This window comes from Spinacia oleracea, chromosome 2 (genome assembly GCF_020520425.1).
Source record: "Spinacia oleracea cultivar Varoflay chromosome 2, BTI_SOV_V1, whole genome shotgun sequence".
NCBI lineage: Eukaryota > Viridiplantae > Streptophyta > Magnoliopsida > Caryophyllales > Amaranthaceae > Spinacia > Spinacia oleracea.
In genome coordinates this window covers 86108018-86124634 of record NC_079488.1, presented here as the reverse complement: position 1 = coordinate 86124634, position 16617 = coordinate 86108018, and the positions used below count along the sequence as shown (strand labels likewise).

Genomic DNA, 16617 nt, shown 5'->3' with positions numbered 1-16617 from the left:
AAATATACAAACCTGACATCCTCTATGTCATGTGTTTGTAACAGTTACAATATGAAGTTCGTCAAACTTGAGGCAATCAGCTCTAGCCTTGAATTTTACGTCCAGGCACATCTCGTAATCGTCCCTTAAAATGTATTTTAGATCCTACTCGTTAGTGGTACTGCTTGGACTGAAGTTTGATGGTCTCTTTGTCACTAAGAATCTGCCACCAATTCAATCACAACTTAGGATGAACAACAGCAAAACCTTTGTCGCATAGCTAAGTTAACGACGATAACGTATAACTTTATGTCTCTCTATTCACTACAAGAATCAGTATCAAGGAGGGCGATTTTTTTGTAAAAGGAAGGACAACTGAAAAATCGTCCTATTAGAACAAATCAAACAGGGCAAATGTATATCGCCTCCCTTGATAATAACAAAGAGGGCGAAAATTGGATTTTGTCTTCTTTAACAATAATAAGAAGGGCGACTTGTAAATTTCGCCCTCTTTGATCAATTTAATAAAAAAATGTCAAACTCCTTAAACTTCAGACCTTGGGAACCAGAGAATAGAAGATTTCTTCCATCGCCCCCAATTTCTCTTTCAAGAATACCAAAATTAAAACCCCTCCCAATCTTTATTTTAGCTTTCTCCTTCCCTAAATTTTCAATTTAACTTCTCATCTCCCTCTCTCTCCCCTAAATCTCCAGTTTAGTTTCTCTCTCCGTCTTCAATTTCGCTAACCCTAATTTTATGTGTTTTGGTTGAAATTTGGTTGAGTTCGTATGAAAGTTGGTTGAGTTCGCTGAAATTTGCTTGAGTTCGCCTGAAATTCGGTCCAATAGCATGTATTTTCTCATATCTGAAGCTCCTCTAGAGTTCGCCTGGTATCGTATTTGCTCAACTTCTTCTTCTCTTTGCGAATTTTTTTGTTGTTGTGTCCTGGTATTTGAATTTGGGACCTAATTAAGTGACGAATTAGGAGATGTACAAGAAAATTACTATTGTCATATTGATTTTGATTTTTTTTTTTTAGTTCATCACTATTTGCCCAACTCTCTGTTTTATTGCGTTTTTGTTGTTGTAATATGGACGATTTGGCTCTATTTATTGAGATTATCTGAATTTTGTTGATGGATATTTGATTATGAACTTTTAGCAGATTTGATTATGATTGTTTTGGATGATATAAGTCTGATTTTAGTTTGAACAGGCTTTTCTAATCCAAATAGTAGCCTTAGATGTTTACAGTTGATAAAATTAGGTGAATGTACTCTACTAAGCTTCTCAACATAATGAAATCCTATATATGTTGAATATTGTTGGTGCCACTGAAATTTATCCTACCAAGTACCAAAAGTAAGATTCAAGATACCTATTAATCAAGTTTCGTTTGCAGTCTTTGCTTCGCGTAGAGATCTGTCGCATGCTCATAATTATCATCCTGATTTGTATTGATAGCTGTTACATGTAAATTTAATTGAAGGCTTACATTACTAGTTATTGTAATTGAAGTTGATCAACAAGACTCTGTATTGGAGCCTTGATAGTCAATAGAAAATGACAGGAAAGGAGGTTGACTGGAAGTGTTGTTGTGAAGGAATCCCAGACATCACACTACTCTGACAACACACTTTAAAGTACAAAATAATCAACTAGCTACAATAGCTTTACACTTTTTGGGTGCAAAATCATAAGTTTTCCTTTTCCAAACCCAGATTACCTAATTGTTAGGTTCAGGATCTAAAGATTGAAGCCACTAGATCTAGGCAATGTTAAACAAAAGAAGACTGTTGTTTATTTGAATAAGTTTGAAGCTGAAATGCGAGGCGAATTCGGGATTGGCTCTGCTGCTCAATATGGTTCTGCTGATTTAAAGTCTGCCTTTCTTCCATTGTTTAATTACTGTTTATTAAACAATTTATGAGTTGTTTTAATTTTGATTTGGATCTTCTCTCTTCTTTTTGGTTGGATGCAGGAAAGCTGTTCATGTCAATGAAAATTTCAGGTAAAAATTTAGTCTTACTGTTTCACAAATTCTGTATATATGAACTACCATTACATTACTAGTTCAAATTACACTATTATCGATCATTACTATTTATAATGGATAAATGTGTTTCGTTGATGTAATGTTGAAAAAATTGGAGCTTTTCATCATTCGTGTAACATAAGATGGTGTTATACTGTTAACTTTGCAGAAGGGCAAATTTCACATCAGCAGATATGAGGGAATCAGATTTCAGTGGTTCAACATTCAATGGTGCATACCTTGAGAAAGCTGTTGCTTACAAAGCCAATTTCTCTTGTATATATGCCTGCATTACTACTTCATTACATTACTAGTTGATGGATTTTGATAAACTGATGTAACTCTACCAATTCCAGGTGCTGATTTTAGTGATACGCTGATGGATCGTATGGTAAGTTACTGTTTTACACTCTTACTTATGATTTCCAGGTGCTAGTTTATTTAGTCAGATTGTTCTGTTTCAGAAATATTGTTGATTATATAAGCAAATCTTGTGAATTATTGGACATCCAGTTCTCAGTTTCATTGATTAGAGATTAGTTTTGGTAAGGAAAAGGCTTGTTGCTTTAATACTCAAGCATGTTATCCTCAAATTTCATGTCTTAAATAAAGCAAATCTTACTAATGTTGTTCTTGTAAGATCAGTCCTTACTCGAAGTGTCCTTACTGGAACTCTTATTCAAGGTGCTGATTTTAGTGATGCTGTTCTTGACTATCCCCAGAAACTGGTAAAACTTGATTTCACAGCTACATTATTACCCGTTTACATACATTAATTACCTGTTTATGGTATTGAAGGTTGTTAAGTTTCATCTGTGATGGACAGGCTCTTTGCAAGTATGCAAGTGGAACGAATTCAATAACAGGAGTAAGCACAAGAATAAGCTTAGGTTGTGGAAACAAACGAAGAAATGCATATGGTAGTCCTTACTCGAAGTGTCCTTGCTAGTGCTCTTATTTCTATTCTGGTGATGATATAGTACGAAAAGGAATTGTGTAGCTTGTTGATTTAGGTCATGTAAAACTCACCAAAGGCCAAATATTATGAAGTAACTGGCCTAACTGCTAATTGATGTTACCTTTGGTGCTATTATCCACTATGGTCTTTATATAGTTATTTTTTATTTGTTTTACTTTCATTTACCTTTGTATGGTTGGTGATAAGCTTGTTGCCATATTTATATAATTACTTAGCTGAGTTTTTGTCTCAACCAGATTTGTTTTTTTAAAAATAAAAAATTGAACAAAGAGGGCGACATTAGCAAGTTGTCCTGTTTGGTTTTGAACAAACAAGGCAAAACAAATTGCCCTATTAAAGCTATTTTAGAGGGCGAAATATATTCAAGGAGGGCGAGATAACGTTTGCTTTCCTTGTTTTCGACCAAAGAAGGCGAAAAACATTTGCCCTCTTTGGTTTTGATCAAAAAGGGCGAAAAACTAGTGTTGCCTTCGAAGGCTAATAGGACGAACCTAACAGGGCGATTTAAGGGCGATTTTTATGTCGCCCTTAAAGTTTAAAAGGACGATATTTTGATCAAAAAGGGCGACTTTTTTCGCCCTCTTTGGTCCGATTTGTTGTAGTGATTTAATCTCTACGCCCTCAAGCTACTTTAAATTAGCTTAGGACACACACAGTAATATCTACAACTACGTACTGAATTTTTGGGTTAAGATTATATCCCATAAAGCCTACAAATATTAAGAAATTCCTAAACAAAGATGCTGACAAGATCATTATTTCACCCACCATGTAAAGAGCTCTGCAGTAATCTGATTGATTATTGTTCAATTAAACATCACAATTTGTATGGCAATGAAGCTGTCATAAACTGGCCTCTTCATTCTTGAAAGACCACCAATATTGCTATAAATTTCACAGATACGAAACTTAAGAGAAAATAAACCTAAGCTGCAATTTCATCAATAAGATGAACAAAAACAGAATTTAGAAATTTGAACTACATAAAAGCCCCACTAAAATAATTTGTTCACAAATGGAATTTCAGGGCATGATTATCAAATAACCCCTCAAAACCCAGAAATGAACTATGACTGATTGAAGCAAATTTCATCAACAAACCATCCAAATCAATTGATCAATACATTTCAAACTAAACACAAGCTACAATTTCATCAGTCATTCAGAAATTTTACAAGAAGGGCAAAGAAAAATTAACCTGATCGTGATGCTGGCCAGAAAGCTGCAACGAAAACCACCACCACCGCCAGCCCCAGCAGCAAAAATCGTCCAAAATCCTTGAACAAACCACCACCACCGCCAGCCCCATCAGCAAAAGCCGTCCAAAAGAAGATATAGCAGATAAAACACCGGCGGTACGAGGTTTGATGTGGAGATGAAGGTCTGGAGGAAATCTGTTGAGGATGATAAAGTCGTCGCCATAAACGGCTTCTGCAGAAGAAAAGGGGAGCAGCCGAGAAGCGAGAAGAAAAGGGGGAAAAAATCTGGTTTCAGTAGTAAAGATTTACTTTTTATTTTTATTTTTTTTACTTTTTGTCATTAAAAGATGCTCTTGTTAGATAAGGGCAGCTTTTAATTTTTTAATTTTTTTTTTAACCATTATAAGTTGCTCTTGTTGTATAAGGGCAACTTTTGATGAGCAACTTATAAGGTTTTTCCTCTAGTGAAACCAATAAATTAAATTAAGTTTCATATGCGAAAACAAAAATTAGATTGGTTGCGAAAACAATTATATTGGACAAAAATGACATTTTTGAACCCAACTACCAACAAACGAACCTATTTCCATATTCTAAACGTTTTTCATGATACATATGATTAGTTATATGATTATAAGACTCATTTCAAGTTCGTTATGCACGTCTATGGTTCATTTGGGTCGATATAGGTCATTTATGGTAAAAAATGACATTTTCGATCCTAATTACCAACAAACAAACCTATATCCATATTCTAAATGTTTTTCATGATTCTTATGATTAATTATATTATTATAAGACTCATTTCAACTTCGTTATGCACGCTTAAGGGTCATTTGGGTCAATATAGGTAATTTATGGCCAAAAATGGCATTTTCGATCCCAACTACCAACAAACGACCCTATTTCCATATTCTAAACGTTTTACATGATTCATATGATTAGTTATATGATTATAAGACTGATTTCAAGTTCGTTATGCACGTCTATGGTTCGTTTGGGTCGATATAGGTCATTTATGGTCAAAAATGGCATTTTCGATCCCAATTACCAACAAACAAACCTATATCCATATTCTAAATGTTTTTCATGATTCTTATGATTAATTATATTATTATAAGCCTCATTTCAACTTCGTTATGCATGCCTAATGGTCATTTGGGTCGATATATGTAATTTTTGGCCAAAAATGACATTTTCGATCCCAACTACCAACAAACGAACCTATTTCGATATTCTAAACGTTTTTCATTATTCATATGATTAGTTATATTATTATAAGACTCATTTCATGATATTTGTGAACGTCTATGGGTCATTTGGGTCGATATAGGTCATTCTTGGTTAAAAATGGCATTTTCGATCCTAACAACTAACAAATGAACCTAAGGACACTTTCTAAATCTTTTTCATGATTCATATGATTAGTTAAATGTTTATAAGACTCATTTCAAGTTCTTTATGCACACATAAGGCTCATTTGGGCCGATATAGGTCATTTATGGCCAAAAATGGCATTTTCGATCCCAAATACCAACAAACGAACCTATTTCCATATTCTAAACGTTTTTCATGATTCATATGATTAGTTATATGATTATAAGACTCATTTCAAGTTCGTTATGCACGTCTATGGTTCATTTAGGTCGATATATGTAATTTTTGGCCAAAAATGACATTTTCGATCCCAACTACCAACAAACGAACCTATTTCGATATTCTAAACGTTTTTCATTATTCATATGATTAGTTATATTATTATAAGACTCATTTCATGATATTTATGAACGTCTATTGGTCATTTGGGTCGATATAGGTCATTTTTTATTAAAAATGGCATTTTCGATCCCAACAACTAACAAATGAACCTAAGGACACTTTCTAAATCTTTTTCATGATTCATATGATTAGTTATATGTTTATAAGACTCATTTCAAGTTCTTTATGCACACATAAGGCTCATTTGGGACGATATTGGTCATTTATGGCCAAAAATGTCATTTTCGATCCCAAATACCAACAAACAAACCTATTTCCATATTCTAAATGTTTTTCATGATTCATATGATTAGTTATATGATTATAAGACTCATTTCAAGTTCGTTATGCACGTCTATGGTTCATTTAGGTCGATATATGTAATTTTTGGCCAAAAATGACATTTTCGATCCCAACTACCAACAAACGAACCTATTTTGATATTCTAAACGTTTTTCATTATTCATATGAATAGTTATATTATTATAAGACTCATTTCATGATATTTATGAACGTCTATGGGTCATTTGGGTCGATATAAGTCATTTTTAGTTAAAAATGGCATTTTCGATCCCAACAACTAACAAATGAACCTAAGGACACTTTCTAAATCTTTTTCATGATTCATATGATTAGTTATATGTTTATAAGACTCATTTCAAGTTCTTTATGCACACATAAGGCTCATTTGGGACGATATAGGTCATTTATGGCCAAAAATGGCATTTTCGATCCCAAATACCAACAAACGAACCTATTTCCATATTCTAAACGTTTTTCATGATTCATATGATTAGTTATATGATTATAAGACTCATTTCAAGTTCGTTATGCACGTCTATGGTTCATTTAGGTCGATATAGGTCATTTATGGTCAAAAATGGCATTTTCGATCCCAATTACCAACAAACAAACCTATATCCATATTCTAAATGTTTTTCATGATTCTTATGATTAATTATATTATTATAAGACTCATTTCAACTTCGTTATGCATGCCTAAGGGTCATTTGGGTCGATATAGGTCATATTTGGTCCAAAATGGCATTTTCGACGGTTCATGCCAATTATAGGCGAATAGTTTTTTTAACTAATTTCTAGCTTAATAATACATCATAAATAAGCTATTTTATGTACCTTTTCCAGATCTTGAACTTCCTTGCAACTTTTGAATATGTCATGCATGAATTTCATCACGTAATAGCCACACTCGACCCCACCCTCTTGTTGGGCGCACTAGATTAAAGACAACATAAATTAGATAGTAGGAAATGTAATTATTTTGGCCGTACAATAACTAGTGAACAAGTTATTAGTTACCTTAACTGATTTCCATTGAGGAAGTGCGCTTTTTTTGACATACATTTTCATCAACACTCTGCAATTCCACAATTCATTGGAAGTTAATTAACATTAAATGCTTGAATGTAAAATATGATTGCAAGTTTTATTTGATATGTACAAAAAAAACTAAATACGGAATGTACTTATTCAATAGTGAATTGACCAACACGGATCGTAATGGATCTCGACGACAAGAATCAAATTGATAAATTGTGTGGCTTTAAACACATATCACAAGGAGCATCCAATGGAGGCTGTAATCACAAAAGAGTGGTTTAATAATCCATAATATGCCACAACAATCACAAAATATCATTATAATCGACACTAATGTAGGACAATAAAGATATTAAAGCAAAGGCATACTCTTCAAACTACGGGGCTAATATGAACTTGTTTTTCGCTTTTGTGCATTGACGGATACCGTCATCGAGGTATTGACTGACTTCGGCTCCATTGTTCATGCAACTAGCACCACTTATTGATTGTGGATCCAACCACCCAATATGACTATCCGAACTAAAATCATAGAACTGAAGAGACCTAAAGAACAAGCAAACATAAGAATAATCGAAACTTGGCAAACCATTTACCTTAATAAATACATTACCATAACTAACTATATTAATTACCTCATGAAGACTTGTATCATTGAAATATTAAGCATATCAACTTTGAGGAATTCACATATATCGTCTTTAGTTACCCATGCTGTGCCATGCTCAAAAAAGTGGAATAATGACATGTCCATCTGAACTCCAATAGCATTACCATCCGGTAACTCACTAACAAGACTATGCAACCATTTGCACGGCTTACTAAGAGAGTCAAAAACATCTGATTCCACAAGTAAATTTGCATGAGAAACTGGACCTTTCGATGATTTAAGTTTGGAGTTTTGACTCTTGCCTTGTGAACTTCCTTTTGCAATCAACTCCATTGATCGTTGACCATCTTTTCTAGCTTGAGTTGGTGGTTTCTTTTGTTTAGCTTTCATTGGTGGCGCTTTTAGTTTCTTGATGATCTGTAAGGTTAATTTACAAAAACCAAGAGATTATGAAAAAACTTGTTTATTGAAATATATAGGAAATGTTATGCAAATTAGGAAGGCGTGGAATTAGAAACACAAAACACCTTGTCTGAAAACTTCACCCATGCAAATGGCCATAGTACATAAGAACCGGAGGCATCGGCCAAAGTATGGAGGAAATTGTTGGGCACCGGAAGTATCCAATCCAAATAGTCTTCATGAACATTGTATGGGCTGACCGCATAATAACCACTCGGGACTTGCTTGAAGTGGACTAGTGATCGGTCACTTTGTGGTTGTGCATTCTCATCGGCCACCACATACAATTTATCACCATTTGATTGTCCCGGGTCTAGTAGTTCGCAAGGCGTCTCCTCCTAACATTCAACCATCAGGATATGCAATAAGTAAAAATTTAGCCATCACGTTATTGAATGAATTAAAACTCCAAAATTTATATAAGAACATTACGGAATTAAACTCCAGAATTCAGCTCACCTTTAATTCAAGCATTGGTTGGACTCCAAGCATTGGTTGAACTTCAAGCATTGGTTGAACTCCAGTAGACGGCTGAACTCTAGCAGGTGGTTGAAATCCAGTAGGTTCTTGACCTTCATTAGGTGGTTGAAGGTCAAGAATTGGTTGGCTTGATGAATACAAAGGGCTACGGCGGGGCAACTCCAAGCTTTGTAAGCCCATCTGTTGTAGGATTGCCTCAGTTATCTCCTTCTTCAGTTCTTCTCTCATCGAAGCTATATCTGAAGCTGTTGAAGATGCACTGAAGTTTGAGTTGGTGGGCTTGCGATATTCTTCACCATACGCCTTTTTCAAGCCAACACGTACCCCTCCGAAACCTCTTGGATGCCCGGAAGGGTCAGGTTCAAGAGTCATGTACAAGGGATCCTTGTTTAAAACTGAAGAAACCTTGCCTTCGGCACATGCTTGTTGATATTCAACCTATTTTATGAAAACAATATAGAAAGTGATTGTTACATTAATACAAAGGTAGACAAAATGTATAATATATATTAATTCAAATTATTGAAAATCACTCCATTTACTTACTAGTTTATCACAAGCCTCTTTTGTTTCGGGATTAACAATTACATATTTCCCATTTTTGTCGAGACTATGCATCGAACACCACCAATCATTGGCACGGGTGTTGCCACCGTTGGGGTATAATCCTTTTTCTTTCCATCTCTTCCTCTTTTCTTCATAAGTCTCGGTACCTAGCCGATGAGTATGTTTTTTCTTCTTTGCATAATTTGAACACTTTTGGCGCTTTGCCTACAAAGTATACATGTCAACTTCAATGCAAAATGTAAACAATAAATTTATAAAGTACGTAGGTAGATTGTTTGAAAATTTACCACTGCATCTGGACTTGTTTTTTGTGCAACAAAAGCCTCCCATTCCTCTGGTGTGATGTGCTTCCAAATGTCAAAAGGGAGCTTTATCGGTGGCGCTTTTTCACCTTCTTTTTCACCATCATTTTCTCCTTCATTTTCTCCTTCATTTTCACCTTTATCTACCTTACTTATCTCTCTCGTCTTAGAAATCCAGCCACTCACCAACTTGGCTTTGAAGTTTTTGAATCTCAAACGTAGATTAGATTCAAAAACGTCCTTCTTAGCTTGGGAAGGTTCAATATGGAATTGATTCTACACAAACAAATAAACATGGAAATGTTAGTTAACATGTATAGTCCCAAGCATAAATTCCCGAGCGCAAGACATATGATTAACAGCTGAACAGATCAGAAACTGACCTGTTCAGCTGCTGATCTGCTGCTGCTGATCTGCACCTGAACTGATCAGATTCTGATCTGTTCAGCAGCTGATCTGCTGCTGCTGATCTGCAGCTAATCAGATCAGTTTCTGATCTGTTCAGATGCAGATCAGCAGCAGCAGATCAGCAGCTGAACTGATCAGTTTCTGATCTGTTCAGCTGCTGATCTGCACCTGAACTGATCAGATTCTGATCTGTTCAGCAGCTGATCTGCTGCTGCTGATCTGCAGCTGAACCGATCAGTTTCTAATCTGTTGTTAGCATGTTTTGGTGATATTTTCAGTCTTCTGGAATAAGGAAAGATTCTAATTCAGAAATACAGAACATACATTAGAGAATTGAGGTTAAAATGTCAAACTTAAACCCAAACTAGGTTCATTGCACAAGAATCCATTAGTTATGCAGTATGGAGGAAAGTGAATGCTGGTGGTGCAATTTAAGGAAGTGAAACTTCAATTTGTTATGGGAAAGGAGGATATATAAAAGCAAGAAACTTAAGTATATGTCCTGGAAATTTGTTTGATTTTCTACCGTGCATCACTCTACCACCCGTGTGCACCTCAAACACATTCTGCACCATGTATAAAATAAACGCTTTGCACGTTCATTAAACTCGCGAATTACTTGGTCATAGTTAGATTTTGTACTGATTTGCACTAATCCAATCAATACAAAGAACAATAGAACACAACATCTTAGACTTGAATGGATAATCAATATAAAATTTAATGCAACTTTAACAATCCAATCAAAATAGTTACAAGGTTGGTTACACACTGTAATACACACACACACACACACACACACACACACACACACACACACACACATTGTCACATCCACAGACCAAAGTATGAATGAAATGAAGATTCTGATCTGTTCAGCAGCTGAACTAATCAGTTTCTGATCTGTTCAGCAGCAGATCAGTTGCGGAACAGATCAGAATCTGATCAGGTAAGCTGCTGAACAGATCAGAATCTGATCAGTTCAGCTGCAGATCAGCAGCAGCAGATCAGGTGCTGAGCAGATCAATTTCTGATCTGTTCAGCAGCTATTCTGCTGCTGCTGATCTGCAGCTGAACTGATCAGATTCTGATCTGTTCAGCACCTGATCATGTCGTTGTTATGTTCGGACGTATTAGTTGTGCATGCCATAGTTATGTTCGGACTATTTGCATGCTCTAGTTCGGACATCAAGTACACGATTAGATAAATTTCTAGAATTAAAAATTAGGCTTACCATTGCATCATCCCAAAAAGTTTTCTTCAAGCCCTCGGGTACATCCTCCCATTTCAACAAAATTGAAATCTTCCGCATACAAAGGCCTGTAAATGTTGCATACTTACGGCGCCACTTACCACAAGGGTTATCGAATTCATTGTACTCCAAGTACATCTCTTCTCTTGCCCCAAGTCCTTTTGTTGGCCCTCTCCCCTTTCTCTTCACACGCTTTTTAACACTTTTACTTGTGCTAACTTCATTTGCCACCACATGTTGATGGTTATCAATTGGGGGGCCCTATCGGCCATAACCTCAAACTGCTCAATTCTGTGTATATATTCATCATATTCACGATCTTCCGACTCACCTTTATCCTCCTCCACCGCTGCATCATAATCCCCATCCTCACTACGTTCATCATCATCATCATCATCCATCAGCTCATCCATAATAGGGTCATCATTATCATCCATGATATACCTGAGATTAAAGAAACAAAACCACGTCACAAAACAAATATGTTTATGAAACTCATTTCAAGTTCGTTATGCACGCTTAAGGGTCATTTGGGTCGATATAGGTCATTTATGGCAAAAAATGGCATTTTCGATCCCAACTACCAACAAACAAACCTAAGTCCAAATTCTAAACCCTTTTCATGATTCATATGATTAGTTATATGTTTATAAGACTCATTTCAAGTTCGATATGCACGCCTATGGGTCATTTGGGTCGATATAGGTAATTTATGGCAAAAAAATGGCATTTTCGATCCCAACTACCAACAAACAAACCTATATCCACATTCTAAACCTTTTTAATGATTCATATGATTAGTTATATGTTTATGAAACTCATTTCAAGTTCGTTATGCATGCCTAAGGGTCATTTGGGTCGATATAGGTCATTTATGGCCAAAAATGGCATTTTCGATCCCAAATCTAAACAAATGAACCTAAGTCCAAATTATAAACCTTTTTTTATGTGTCATATGCTTAGTTAGATGTTTCTAAGATTCATTTCAAGTTATTTATGCACAGCTAAGGCTCATATGGCTCGATATAGGTCATATATGGCCCAAAATGGCATATATAGTCCAAATTCTAAACAATTCATCCAATAGCACACAGAGAAAATAGTCAAACTTATATTAAAAGAAATGAACCTAAAAACAAATCAAGACTACGAGGCCGAAGCCCAAATAGTCAGGCTCAAAATATGTCCAATACAAAATACCAAAATACCAAATACGTACAATACAAACTACCAATAGCTAAAATGTGACTATTTGCCCAATATAGTAGCTTTAGGTTACAAATTTCAACACAACACAATACACAAGTACATTGCATCAATATGGTTTTCTTCAGTACACAATATACAAGTCTTGCACCACCAACACAATACACAAGTCTTGCACCACCAACTGCTCCTTGTTGGTTGTTTCTTCATGCTAGTCTGAAGTCGCCTCTTGTGTTTTCTTGATTCATGTACTGTAGACCAATTGAACATGTGGCCTGTTAGTACGGTCCAACACACAGTGACAAGACCTAAATTAAAAAGCTAGATGTTGTGCCAATTTAACTTGTTTAGTTCATACCTCTAACCATTGCTAGATTTCGTCATCAACAAGTATTCCTTCCGTGTGATCTGAACGCATGTAATTTGTGTCATTATCCACATTGTTTGTCACTTCAGTTTCGGGATTGGTGAATGGAGGTGTATCATCAAAAGCATCATACTCGTCCTCGTCCTCAACATCACCGACACCGAGGATGTTTCTCTTTCCCGGTACAACAATAGACCACTTCTTATTGGCAGGGTCGGTTATATAAAATATTTGCTTAGCTTGTGATACAAGTATAAATGGCTCTTCAGTCTCACGCAAACGACCCAGGTCTACAAGAGTGAACCCACAAGGGTCATCCCTTTTTACACACCTCTTATTATTATCAGCCCACTTGCACCAAAACAGACCAACAGTCAATTTTGTTCCGTACTTAAGCTCCCATATATCTTGGACTCGCCCGTAGTAAGATAACTTGGCATCAACCGGAGATCCATCCTTAGCACTAGCATACTCTCTTGATGACGCCACAAGGGAGACACCACTATTTTGCACTGACAAGGACTTCTGATCTTGGCGCTCAGTCCAAAATGTGTATCCATTGACATCATAACCCTGATATGACTGCACGGCTTCCCGAGGACCAAGAGCTAGATACTGAACAGTTTCACAAACAGTATTACCAGCTACCTCTAGTTCACCCATCACCTTATCTTGGAACCATTTAATGAACTCTCTATTATGCAATTGCGTCAATTCTCTTTCCCCTTTGGAAGGGTATTCATTAGCCAATTCCTGCTTATGCATCACCAAATATGGGTGGACGGCTAGAATATGATGCAACACGTATAAGTGAGCTTGTAATAGCTTATGCGTAGGAGGTGAGATCAATTTTGACCCAATTGTACCATTGCCTTCTAGTCTTCCCTCATGCCGAGATGTAGGAAGTCCAATCGGTTCAGGTTTTGCTAAATACTCGGCCACAAAATTTCCAACTTCTTCACCCACGTTGCCTTGAATCATACTACCTTCTGGTTGTGCAGGATTCCTCACTTTATCTTGTAAAACACCCATGTGTCTCTCAAAAGGATAACACCACCTCATGAACACTGGACCGCACAACTTAATTTCTCGAACAAGATGGCAAATTAAATGAACCATTATGTCAAAGAACGAAGGTGGAAAATACATCTCAAATTCGCATAATGTTTGGATTACTTTGTTCTGAAGTTCATCGAGTGTTGACGGATCAAGCACTTTGCTACATATCGTATTGAAAAATGAACAAAGACTAGTAATACTATGTCTCACATGCTTTGGCAATATCCCACGAATTGCTATGGGTAAGAAAGTTTGCATCATGACATGACAATCGTGAGATTTCATACTTGTCAACTTCAACTCGCCATTTAAAGACACAAATCTTTTCATGTTCGATGAGTACCCCGAGGGAGCCTTAATTCCATACAAGCACTCACAAAATAACCGCTTTTCTAATTTGGACAATGTGTAACAAGCCGGAGGCAAGTAATGGGTTTTCTTCTTCCCTTTGTCGTTGCCCTTTTCTTTGCCTTTGCCTTTGCCTTTGCCTTTGCCTTTTCCTTTTGTCTTGGCACCCCCTGTTTCCATTTCCTTCGTTCTATTATTTCCCGAAGTCTGAGGCCACAGCTCTGGACGAAGCCCCTTACTTTTAAAGTATTCTCGCACTCCCTTGGTATCCTTTGTCTTGCCCGGAATATTCATAAGTGTCCCAAGAATTGCTTCACAAACATTTTTCTCGATATGCATGACGTCAAGACAATGCCTAACAGGTAGATCTTTCCAATATGGAAGTTTCCAGAACACAGACTCTTTTTTCCATAATCCAGTTGTACCCTTGTCTTTCACTGACTTGCCGAAGACCGTTTACACACCCTTGACCCGCTCATAAACTTCCTTACCAGTCAACGCTCTACGGGTGACATCCATCTCAACATTCCCATCGAATGCTGTCTTCATCTTACGATAGGGATGATCACGTCTAAGAAGCCTTCGCGTTCGCAAGAACACATATTTGTGACATTCAAAAATATATTTGGATTGTGTATCCTCTTCACAAGTCGGGCATGCTTTCATTCCTTTGTTCTTGTAGCCGGATAAGTTACCATAAGCAGGGAAGTCATTGATGGTGCAGAAAAGCATTGCACGCAATCTAAACATCTCATTTGCATGTGCATCAAACACGGAAACCCCTTCATCCCACATCTTTCTCAAATCATCAACGAGAGGTTCAAGGTAGACATCTATGTCGTTTCCCGGTTGTTTAGGCCCCGATATAAGAAGTGACAACATGATGTACTTGCGTTTCATACACAACCAAGGAGGTAAATTATATATGACTAAAAGTACTGGCCATTTACTATGTTGGGAGCTAAGAGTGCCAAATGGATTCATCCCATCCGTACATAACCCAAGCCTCAAATTCCGAGGTTCCTTACCAAAAGTGTCATGAAGCTTGTCAATAGTCTTCCACTGGGGAGAATCAGCAGGATGCCTAAGAAAACCATCTCTCTTCCTTCGATCAGGATCTGCATGCCACCTCAAATTCCTTGCATCTTTTTTTATCGAAAACAAGCGCTTGAATCTCGGTATTATGGGAAGATACCACAACACCTTAGCTGGGTAAACATTCTTACCCTCGCTTACCCCTTTGCGTTTGTAACGCGACACTCCGCACCGTGGACACTTATCCAAATTCTCATACTGCTTATGATATAGCAGACAATCATTTGGACAAGCATGTATCTTCTTGTACTCTAAACCAAAGGGACACATGAGCTTCTTGGCATAATAGTTCGACCTGGGAAGTTCATTGCCAGCCGGTAACATATCACTTAGCGCCACCAACAACTCAGTGAAACTAATGTCAGTCCAGCCTCCGCTTGTCTTGATATTGTAGAGTGTGAAAACAGCGGAAAGCTTGCTATACTTTGTACAACCAGGATACAATGGCGTTTCAGCCGCCTTAGACAAGCACTCAAAAACACGATCGCGAACTTCATCCTCGACCTCGTGCAACATGTCCTCGACACGATCATTATCATCATCAATATTATTTTCAACGTCATCGTCATCCTCATCCTCAAAACAATCGGCTTCCCCTTCCGCATAGATAGCTTCTTCTTGTTCATGCACAACATTCTTACTAGAATTACCTACGTACACTCCACTCTCACCATGATAAACCCATACATGGTAATTAGGTCTAAACCCACGCATAAATACATGATCTCTAATCACCAAAACATTATTGACCGTGTTCACATTCTCACAATCGGCACAAGGACAATAAAACTCTTTGACCCCCGTACTAGCTTGATGTTGTAAAGCACTCATACAGAACTCCGAAACCGCATGCATGAAATCCTTTGTGTCACGTCTACCATACATCCAACTACGATCCATCTCCGGGAACTTCTAAACAAACCAAAACCCCCGTTTAATTGGCATAGAAAAGCAAAAACTCTACCACTTTAGCATATGCATACAGAAGTTGATTTATCGAATGAATGCATGCTTCCAAAGGTCCTTATCACTCCAACCTAACCCATCCTTGAACGTCTAACCCCACTAGTGAATGCATGTCAACTATTCAATTCTAAGGAAAATCCGGCAGCATTTCCCTACTGTTCACCAAGTACACGATGTAGGTAAGTTATTACCTACATATGTA

General features: G+C 36.9%; 3 protein-coding genes across 8 annotated transcripts; 1 reads left to right on the top strand and 2 right to left on the bottom strand.

Annotated features, from left to right (window-relative positions):
• Positions 1–514: 514 nt before the first annotated feature.
• LOC130467969 (thylakoid lumenal protein TL20.3, chloroplastic-like) lies at positions 515–3213 on the top strand. 6 transcript variants are annotated; one of them, XR_008928175.1, is made up of 7 exons: positions 1081–1861; positions 1962–1991; positions 2185–2291; positions 2372–2406; positions 2480–2560; positions 2661–2743; positions 2842–2887. XR_008928175.1 is itself a non-coding variant. In XM_056837186.1 (6 exons), the coding sequence occupies exons 1-6, from the start codon at positions 830–832 to the stop codon at positions 2876–2878; spliced, it is 333 nt and encodes a 110-aa protein (XP_056693164.1). In that variant the 5' UTR covers positions 515–829; the 3' UTR covers positions 2879–3213. The 6 variants fall into 6 exon arrangements, 4 of the variants coding, with proteins under 4 accessions (XP_056693164.1, XP_056693166.1, XP_056693165.1 ...); XM_056837186.1 differs by lacking the exons at positions 1081–1861; positions 2480–2560 and adding an exon at positions 515–870 and having other exon boundaries at positions 2842–3213; XM_056837188.1 differs by lacking the exons at positions 1081–1861; positions 2480–2560 and adding an exon at positions 524–870 and having other exon boundaries at positions 2185–2246; positions 2842–3213.
• Positions 3214–12950: 9737 nt separating this feature from the next.
• On the bottom strand, positions 12951–14693 carry LOC130467606 (uncharacterized). Its single transcript, XM_056836161.1, has one exon. It carries the CDS (start codon positions 14691–14693, stop codon positions 12951–12953), a length of 1743 nt encoding a protein of 580 aa, XP_056692139.1.
• Positions 14694–14810: 117 nt separating this feature from the next.
• Positions 14811–16349, bottom strand: LOC110789065 (uncharacterized). Its single transcript, XM_021993715.2, has one exon. The coding sequence runs from the start codon at positions 16347–16349 to the stop codon at positions 14811–14813; it is 1539 nt and encodes a 512-aa protein (XP_021849407.2).
• Positions 16350–16617: the final 268 nt, after the last annotated feature.